Source organism: Limulus polyphemus, unplaced genomic scaffold (assembly GCF_000517525.1).
Source record: "Limulus polyphemus unplaced genomic scaffold, Limulus_polyphemus-2.1.2 Scaffold1492, whole genome shotgun sequence".
Lineage (NCBI taxonomy): Eukaryota > Metazoa > Arthropoda > Merostomata > Xiphosura > Limulidae > Limulus > Limulus polyphemus.
The window spans coordinates 118373-129312 of NW_013667102.1; the positions used below are offsets into that span (position 1 = coordinate 118373).

The 10940-nt window shown below is 33.7% G+C and overlaps 1 protein-coding gene across 2 annotated transcripts in view; it reads left to right on the plus strand.

The window, feature by feature from the left end:
- The window catches only part of LOC106463822 (lachesin-like), a 77928-nt gene that overhangs the window by 65380 nt on the left and 1608 nt on the right, over nucleotides 1–10940 (plus strand). Inside the window, exons 7-9 of one of the 2 annotated variants that reach the window (XM_022391432.1) lie at nucleotides 1393–1443; nucleotides 6697–6774; nucleotides 8301–8390. In XM_022391432.1, the coding sequence (XP_022247140.1) occupies nucleotides 1393–1443; nucleotides 6697–6774; nucleotides 8301–8390 (219 nt within the window). The remainder of the gene's footprint in view (nucleotides 1–1392; nucleotides 1444–6696; nucleotides 6775–8300; nucleotides 8391–10940) is intronic. The other variant, XM_022391433.1, reaches the window with a different exon arrangement.

The following is a 10940-nucleotide window of genomic DNA, read 5'->3' on the forward strand; positions in this document are numbered from 1 at the left end:
CACATCATAACGCCCCCACGGCTGAAAGGGGCGAGCATGTTTGGTGTGACGGGAATTCTAACCCGCGACCCACAGATTGGGAGTCGAGCACCCTAACTACCTAGCCAGGCCGGGTCAAAGTTTGTTCTATAACCATCTTTTTTTTTTTTAACATTCTCAAGAGACGGAGTATGACTATATAAGTTGGGCCTGTCGAATCTAGTTGGATTTTTGTTAATTCTTTAATCTGTCGTGCATTATTATATATCATTATAATTTTATTTTTTTTAAAGACATAATATTATTATATTTTATTATTATGTTTAGCTGTTTTCTCGCGAGTCTATCAGATCTTCAAAGTTAGAAACGGCTACCACTAGGTGTGCGCGAAAACTAACAACCAATTTTGTATTTAAGCTGTTGTATGTGAAATAACGGAGTAATGAAATTAAGAATAATTCAAATTATGAAAATTCTAGAAAATTGCTTAGAAAAATCAGAATTTCTTTTTTTTTCAGAAACCATCTTTGTTATTATTACTATCTGTTTTATGGAAAATAGATCAATTACGGCTAGAAAATTAAAGATATTTTGAGACATGAATGAGTTATATTAACGCTGGCATAATACGAGTGTACTAACAACTGAGCTAAGTACCTGATTATTTGGTTTGTTGTCGAACACAAAGTCACACAATGGTCTATATGTGATGTGCTTAACAAAGGTATCAAAACCCGGTTTCTAGCATTATAAGACATGCCGCTGAGCCACTGAGGGGGGGATAGAGCTAAGTGCTATGAAAAATGTAGCTATAACACTTGTTATTTTAATTGTTTAAAATCAGAAACGTAACTTTCAGGTGAATAAGTACTAATCTAGATTGAATAAATTTTGTTCTCGTACTGTGTTATAATTATTATTTTACGTAAATGAAATTCATCATTTGGACAAAAAAAATTATATTATTACAGAGAGAATCGAATTGTGTTAGAAAATACGAGCCTGTTTTTTTTTTTTTGTTATAGAACATTTGATAAAATTATCTGTTATTATTCCCCATTAAATCCCCATTTACTGATTAACGTGGGATCATTAAATATAGTTTCAGTCTTTCTATATTTTACTTTCAGTCAATTTGTGATATTTTATCTTTTACTGTATTCTTACTTACATTCCCAAAACGGGACTAACATGTTTACGAAGTATTGAAAGCAACATTTATTATACAAAGAGATAATTAATTCAATAAATATTTAATGGTGTAAGAACTGCACAATATTTAACTGTTTCTCCTACTAATAACGGGAGTATGTATATCACTGTATTGATTAAAATTACTAAATTATTCTTATTTCTGATTATGTCTCTTGATATATATATCAGTTGTTAACAACGTTTCTTATTATTTAACAGAAATCCATCCTTCTTCGAACAGAGAAACAATTAAACTGGACAAGGTATTAGGTAAGATATTCTAAAAAGTATATATAATTTTCAATTTAACGAAATATTAATTTGCACATTTTGACAAATCTAAGTGCCCTTATGGTTGGCGTGCCGGACTGTGAAGTCATGAGTCCACGGTTTGCATCCCGTTTTCGCAAAACCATGCTCTGTATTTTGGGGCCGCGAGTGCGTTATATTCGAATAGAGTAGCCCCTCCAAGAGTTGATGGAGTGACTAGCAGACTTACCTCTACGCTATCATTTAAAATTAGGAACGACTAGTATAGGTGTAGCTTTGCATGAATATCCGAAACAAACAAACTAAAAACATTATTTTTATCCTATAGCACCTAACTATTCGTGGTCATGCATCGTGTAAATCATCATTATTAGCTTCGATATTCAAAGTAGTCTGGTTTCCAGGCTCTGAAAATAGAGAAAAGCGTAAAAAATAAAGTATTTTCGCTAAAATGGATCTTCCAATATATCCTGTTCAAGATTTTGATGAGAACTTATTTAACATGGTAATGCCTTTTTTTCCCTACGCTCAAATAAATCAAAAAGTTTGAAGCCTCCCTCTAAAGGAAGATGTATGTTTGGTACATTGAGTTGTCACCTCAAATATATGATCTAGGATATTGAAACCAATCGTAAAGTTTCGGTGCACAAGCAATTTTTGTAAGCAACATTACTATTATAAAGCCGGTTGCAGTAACGACTGATAAACCAGGTTGTATTACTACAATTATGGTAATCATAATTAGTGTGAGCCACATTGATGTTAACGCTTCAATATGACAGAAATACAACTCAGCTACTTCTTTAAACGTGAAAAGACTGGTCTACTTACGAAGAAGCGAGGTTAAGGAAAATCATTGGGCGGAGACACTTCTTCCACATGGAACTGCAAGATGGATTAGAAAAAAATATTAGGCTGACAATGAAACTTCCCAATACATCTGTCTCTAGTTATACATTTAACTCGAATCTTCAAGGAGAATTGAAACGTATTGGATGTTGCAAAAAATACGATATGAATCCTCAGCCTGTGACTTTAGCAGGAACTGTATCACTGAGGATGTAAACAGATGGAGACGTGTTGTTCAGTGCACACTCGTGAAGGTAAAGCAACACACGATAAAAGTCTGAGAAGAAAGGTGAGACGATCGGATATCAGTGTTTCAAATGAGTCCTTGTTTGCACCCTTCTCTTTCTCGTTTCCTTTTCCTGCTGCCAGCTTTCCTCATAAAAAAACATTGAGATATTGCCTTCCTCGCTTCACATTCTGGCGTGTGAAGTAATTAATTCAATCTGGAGCACGAATTTAGACCAATCAAACGCTCTTTTTACTCTTAACTTTAGATTGTTTTTCAAGCAAAACGAAAAATCTCCCTGACATGGCACTCCAAAACACACGAGGCAAGTAACAATCACTAATAAACGATTTTTTCCCGTTCCATCAGTGCTGTTGTAAGGTTTCTTTGTTACTAAACACGAAGTTACACAATAATCTATCTAGTTTCTAATCTCCGCAGGCATCTAAACCCGATTTCCAGCATTATAAGCCCTCAAATTTACCGCTGAGCCAGCAGGAGTGTCGCCTTAAGGAGCGCTTTACATGGATACTACTTTTTCATAAGTATAAATGAAATAGTATCTAATTAGGTGTTCTGTAATATCTTACGTGGACGCCTATCACTTCGTATTATGCAGTTTACTTGGATATACCTAGATATACATTCTACACATTAAAATTCACATTCCTTCACACCAGTATATATATACATAAAGAGTAAAGTTTGATGTTTCTATTCTGTTATCATGGTACAATAAGTACAAAGTTTTCATGTAAACCTACTTACGACCAAATGTAAAACAAACCTTTAGCGTTAAAATATGCTCAGCCTTGCCAGCTGGGCACACGACAGAATCTTGATGAGGGCATGGAGGAGAACCAATTACAGCAAAGAAACTATATTTGTATGTTCTTTTACGCTTTTCATAGTTCGCAACCTTTAGAGAAGTCCCTTTAGCACACGATTTATTGTAGCTTTTCTCAGTAGAAAAACTTTAAATATTAAAAAGTTTCTAAGGCGTTGTTGTTTTGTTATTATTTTATTTATACGACTCTGTTAATAATCTAATATTATTAGTGTTATATTTATGGTATCCCAAGCCACAAAAGTAAATGTCCAAAATAATAAACAAGAGCATCAATGTTATTTTTTTATTAAATTACAGAAGAAAATACAGCAGCACGAATTCATTCGAGTTCATATTTATTTTCTTCTTAAAGAAATTACAGCAACAGGAAGATTTATGGTTATGGTGATTATTTTGTTCTGTTGTTTGTTTGTTTTTGAATTTCGCGCAAAGCTACACGAGGGCTATATGCGCTATCGTCCCTAATTTAGCAGTATAAGACTAAAGGGAAAACAGCTAGTCATCATCACCCACCGCCAACTTTTGGGCTACTAGTTTACTAACGAATAGTGGGATTGACCGCCACATAATAACGCCCCCACGGCTGAAAGGGCGAGCGTGTTTGGCGTGACGGGGATTTGAACCCGCGGCTCTCAGATTGTGAGTCGAGCTCCGTAACTACCTGGCCATGCCGGGCTAAATTTTGTTCTGTAACCATCTTTTTTTTTACAGAGTTGTATACTCTTTTTCTTTTCAATGCGCTTGCATTTTTTTACGTAATATTACAACTAAAAGAATGTTTGGTTGTTGTTATTTACTTGTACAAGGCTACACAATTGGCTATCTGAACTCTGTCCACGGACGGGAATCAAACTCCGGATTTTAGCTTTGCATATTTGCAAACTTACCATTGACCCACAGGAAGAAACATTAAAGAAAAGTGAATTATAATTTCTTGTAATATCGATATCATAAAATACACCTAACCTAGAACCAAAATAACTCCCACAAACGATATGGTTCTTCTCTGCAAAATAACGAAAAAAGTCTTATTTTTCAAATACAAAGCTCACGAAGAATTTTATTACATAACGTTCGACACTTCACGCTGTGGTTTTATTAAGTAAATCATTCTAATAGAACTACAGAAGTGGTCGGTTTCAAATGTCAGTATTATTAGATGTTATACAGAGCTGGAAGTTCGCTGTCATTGTAACTTTTCACATAATCTTACAAGTAATTAATTAATTAACTATGAAGTGAAAGTTTCTTAAATTTACGTTGTTTAGGCTTTTCAACATAGATAAAAAGGAAGAAGGGTAGATTTTTACCGACGTTCCTATTGGACATTTTGTGGAATATCACCATCAGTCGTTTAATCTAACAGTTTTTGAGGCCTAGTTTTTCGGGCCTGATATGGCCCGATAATTAGGGTACAAGAGTTTGAGGCCTAGTTTTTTGGGGGACTGACATGTCTTGATTGTTAGGGCATTCGACACACAAACGCTGGGTCACAGATTCGAATGCCACCACCGTGGAGGAGGGGTATAATGTAACGGTCAGTCCCACTATTCGTTGGTAATTAGTAGTCCAAGAGTTGGCGGTAGGTGGTGTTGATTAGCTGCCTTTCCCTTTACTCTATCACTTCCAAATTAGATAAGGTTACCGCAGAATAGCCCTCGAATGGCTATGCCTGAAATTCAACAAATAAACAAACCTAGTTATTTTTAGAAAAGTAACCCACAGCAAGGGTTTAGTTTGTTTTGAATTTTGCCCAAAGCTACATGAGGGCTATCTGCGCTAGCCGTCCCTAGTTTAACAATGAAAGACTAGAGGGAAGGCAGCTAGTCATCACCACCCACCGCCAACTCTTGGGCTACTCTTTTTACCAACGAATAGTGGGATTGACCGTCACATTATAATGCCGCCACAGCTGAAAGAGCGAGCATGTTTGGTGTGACGGGGATTCGAATCCGCGACCCGCAGATTACGAGTCGAGTACCCAAACCATCTGGCCATGCCGGGCCCTGCAGTACACAAATACAACTTGTGAGAATGATCGCACCAGTGATCGAAAAGTCCAACTTGTTCTAAAAATCATCTTCGCTCATGTAAAAGCTTGTAATAAATTAATATATTATCAGTAAGTAGACACAAATCGAAATTATTAAGTCTATTTATTACTAGATAATTTTCAAAAGGATGTCTGACGGTTAGTTAAAATGACTATGCATAGGGAATAACATTTTAATAAAAATGTTTTACATCACCTAGAATTCAGAAAAAGAAGTGTTTTATGATGATATAAAATTATTATTTAGCGAAAGTCATAAACATGCATAATATCAAACACTAAGCATGGGTTTGGGCCCGGCATAGCCAGGTGGTTAGGGCGCTCGACTCGTAATCTGAGGGTCGCGGGTTCGAATCCCCGTCACACCAAACATGCCAACGTCAGCCTTTGCTTGGTCCCAAGTCCAGGATGAGAAAGGGAGAGGGTTGGGCGCGTAAAAACCAACCTGCTACAAGTAACTGCAACAACACTGCGAGATGTTGTTGCGGCCCTATGCTCCACTGGGAGTTTACAGGAATAATAATAAAAAAAAGCATGGGTTTAAAAATGCTGGCTCAACAAATACAATATTATCTTTACGTAGATCAATTAATACTGCCAGCTAGGTTATAAACTAGCCCTAATTCTTTAACTACAATTTCAGTAGAGCTCACTGCTTTATTGTTACTACGTAAAATCAAATAAATAAATGGTTTTCTAAATTCAGGCTTGATACGAACTACTTTCCGTTTCATTTTTATTGGAGTTTAATAAAGAGAAATGATGGAAATTGTTTACGTCTCATAGACCTGCTCTTTGTTAATATAGATCATAATTATTGAGCTTAAGAGTTATACCATATGAAACTTCATATATATCATACGCGATTGATATATTAACTAAGACTCGAAATATTTCAGTCCAGCAGGATCTGTCAAAGGCTTCTTGGCAGCGTTTTCCATATATATGAAATATAGTTGAAAAACTTGTATTGATTCAGTACAGAATTATTGTTGTTTTAATTAGTGTCAGCCCTATTGTGAGAATCACTTTGTTTCTTTGCTTTACAAATATGACTCCACAACGAAGTGAAAATAAAAAACATACGTTTTTTTGTGACTTATATCAACAGCGTGTACTCGTTTAATTTTATATTTTCGAAGTACACGAAAAGAAAAAACTAATAAGTGTTATAATAAGACTAATAAAACAAAGTTTAAGAACAGTGTCCATAAATGTTCGAGCAGCCCAGCATATTAACACTTCATGATCCTTTCTCCACTTTTTAATAAGTAGAAGATGAAAACATGCCCTTAAAACAAGCAGATAGGAAGTCCAATCTAAACACAAAGGAGTCGGCAAGACGAATACAAGGTAATAAGACAGTTATTACTTGTGTATCGAAATGATTCTCTGAAATGGTTTGTTATTTTTCTTCTTAATTTTCCATTAATTTATAAATTCAATTAATTTTCTAAAGTCATATTTCATAATTCGTTATTTTATATCTTAGTGGACGTTTCAACTTCAGTTCTTGAATATCAAGCGTAATTCGTTTACATTGGTAATCATGAGATTGTGTATTATCTTCCATTGAACTAACTAGCACGTGATCTCTTCTGTCTAACTAACACGTAATTAAGGGATGAATATACAATACAAATGATAAACTTATTCTTTATTAATAATTTTTAAGCCAAAAATAAACTGACTGGAAAAACTTTCATTGTTTTAATCTTTGCTTTCGTTTGAATAATTTCGTTTCCCCCCGAGAAGGTCAAATTTAAAGTTTTTTGGTGACTAGCTTTTTACTTTGATTTACTACATTTTGCCCCTGAACACTTGAACTTATTAAACAGGTAAGCAGATGGTGATAACATTTCCTTCACGGCACTAATTATGTATAACGGTTAAGACTTTGCATCATTTATTGATAACTAACTCTAAGGACTCATATTTCTAGAATACAAAATAGGATTTTCTGCTGATCAATTAATAACATATACTTAATTCATACATTAAGTGATTAAGGAAATGCTTATTTTTATAGGATTAATCCATAATGTTAAATGATAATTTTGCTTTTCATACGTAATATATTGTATTCATTGTATTGTATTCTCTATTGTATTCATTCTAGTGTAGCCAACTATATTAAAGTTTGTTTGATGCAAATTTCCAAGAATGTTAATTTTCTTGTGTATCTTTTTGTACGCAGCATAGCGAAGTAGTGAACATATAAGGGAACCTATAAATATAGAATGTTATGTTTGTCACTAATACCTTTCATTTATCAGTGTGACTTTTAAAAATCAACCGTTTTTATTTTGTTTTTGTTTATATTTAATTGCTTAAACGCAATATCTTTTGGATTTGTGAAAGTTTCGTATTGCGCTTAATAGTTGGAACCTGTTAAGTAAAGGAAAATAAGTTATAGTAAGTTTTATCTTTGTTGTCATGCTGCAAGTACAATTTAATGAACGATTTATGTCAATGAACGCTTAGCTGGAATCCCCACTTTTCTGTTTCTCTAAATATATGTTAACTAAAGCGTATATCAGTTGTATACTACATACCTAGTTTAAGAAATGTGAGTTAATTATTTATGATGTATGTGTGTAACAAAATTTTAATTCTTGTGTAGGGGGAATTGTTTTTAAACTTGCTTAGATTAACAAAATTATCCTTTCTTTGTAAAAAAAATATATTTATTTAGATATAAAACACAAAAATTAACGAATGTAACAAGTAGAATATGACTGTTGAATTGTAAGAGTTACGAAACAAAAGCTTAAACGTAGACCACAGAAGAACATCGGGCATAGAATATAAAAAGTGTCTGTTTAATGGATTTTAAAACTTGTGATGCAATTTGTTAAATCTGAAAATATTGTTAACAGGAGAAAACCTTGGTTTTCTTAACGAATCCTTGAGCAGAGAATCTAGTGATGTTTTCAGGCCTTCAGGGGGCACTCAAGGCTCAGCCTCAGGTAATCTGCTACTAAACGTTTCACATAATTGAAGAAAATGCATATTTCACATCCTGACAAAACTGGAAGTAACAATACTGTCTTGAAAACAAGATTTAGTGTGTAAATAATGTGTGTTCAAAATATTATCACTAGAATTTGATTCGATGTTTTTGTGATAATAACCAAAACCATATGATAATACTGCAAAAAAATCACATGATAATATTGGAAAAATTACATGATAATATTGAAAAAAAATCACATGATAATATTGGAAAATTTTCACATGATAATATTGGAAAATTTTACATGATAATACTGAAAACAATCCCATGATAATACTGGAAAAATCACATGATAATACTGGAAAAATCACATGATAATACTGAAAAAATCACATGATAATACTGAAAACAATCAAATGATAATACTGGAAAAATCACATGATAATATTGGAAACAATCGCATGATAATACTGAAAATAATCACATGATAATACAGAAAATAATCACACGATAACACAGAAAACAATCATATGATAATACTGAAAATAATCACATGATAATATTGGAAACAAATCACATGATATTATTGGAAACAAATCACATGATAATACAGAAAATAATCACAGGATAATACAAAAAACAATCATATGATAATACTGAAAATAATCACATGATAATATTGGAAACAAATCACATGATAATACAGAAAACAATCATATGATAATACTTTATTGAACTCTGCAGCTATTTCTCTCTGTGTCCATCCTTGACGTCCACACAACAGGATAATTTCAACACGCTCTTGTATGCTTAACGACATGATTATTACGTATGGCCAACACAAAACAACAACAAAAAGAATAAAATATAAAATGAATAAAAAAAATGTTTCAAATTATTTAACTTTAGATTGATTCCAGACTTTATGGACACCCTGTATTATCATAAAGTAATTCCAAGTTTCTTAATTTGTAATTGGTCATATTTTGGTCATGAAGAACCATCTATAAGTTTGATATATTTTAAAACAAAGACTTAGATAGAACAAAGAACAATAAACAACATATATTTAGTTACTGTAAAGTGTAAGTTTATTTGAAAGGCAGAACAAAAATTATTTCAAAGTTTTGAATTACGTAATGTTGAATGAAGCATAGTTCAAATATTTCTTTTGGTTAGGCATTGTTATAACTTTTATATCACATAGTTTCACGTCAATGTATTTCTTACATATAGAAATGTCACAAGACTTATATACTGTTATTTTACTTTGGAAAAATAACTTTATTTTCAAGTGTTTGTAGAAGTAATTGAAGTATAAGTAAGCTTGTTTGTTTTTAAGTATAAATATACCGAACGAGCAATCTGTGCTCTATTTACCACGGGTATTGAAACCAGACTTTTAGCGTTATAATTCCTTAGCCTTATACCGCTGTGTCACAGGGAGAAGGCGGATGTTGGGATGGCGTGTCAACAAGTATTTGGTAAAGAAAGTATAGCTCAGTGGTTGAAAGTAGATCACACAATACAATGAACAAGTAATACATGTAGATTTATAAAAATAGTCCCATTCTGGATGAGTATAAATATTCCAGATACTCACATATTAAGTGGGGATTCATTAGTAGCAGATATTCGAATAATATTTCATTATAAGATATTTATTATGTCCTTTTTTTGTACATTTACTAATTAGCGAGCCCCCCCCCCCGCGTGGCACAGCGGTATGTCTGCGGACTTACAACGCTAGAATCCGGGTTTCGATACCCGTGGTGGGCAGAGCACAGATAGCCCATTGTGTAGCTTTGTGCTTGATTAGAAACAAACAAACTAATTATCGATTGGCTTATAAATCTCTTTGAAGGCTAAAGATGTGTTAACTTGTGACACTGAACACCAACAGCATTAAGTACAACTTACAACATTTTCAAAATCATTTCTATAGCTGATGCATTTGGGTTTAATACAGTTGGAAGGTTTCTTTTTTATCACCAAAGTTTCTTTTATTTGAACATTCTTTTCACTGTTGGAGCTTCATACTTTTATGAAGATATTTTCATTCACCTGCATCATCACCAATACAAGTGTTGGTGTAGCTCAGTGGTTCTCAACGTGGGCCATAAACCCCCCAGGGGGCCACGCCATGTTTCTATGGGGCCGTCACACGTGAATGACGGAAAATTAGGGGGCCACAGTAAATTCCAAGTGGGCAACCGAAACTTCACTCCCCGAATAAAATATTTAAACTTTCAAATTGAATCAAAGGTTCCCTTCTCCCCGTATCCCCCACAGCCCAGAAGTCAAGTTACCAGACGCGACTAGTACTCGAGTAACAATCAAAATGTCTGGCTGATATCTGTGAATGTTTTCGACTGATTCTCAAGAGCAGCAGAGTAACACAACAGCCCAAGCTAGATTCAAACGTGACAAACATAATTTCTGGATAAGTAGTGAAATAACTAATAAGTTTCCACAGCTCTGGGAGAAGGCAAAGTTGTATTTTATTGCTTTTCCCTCATCTTATCTGGTTTTAGCCGGGTGACTTATTTGCTATCAAAAATAC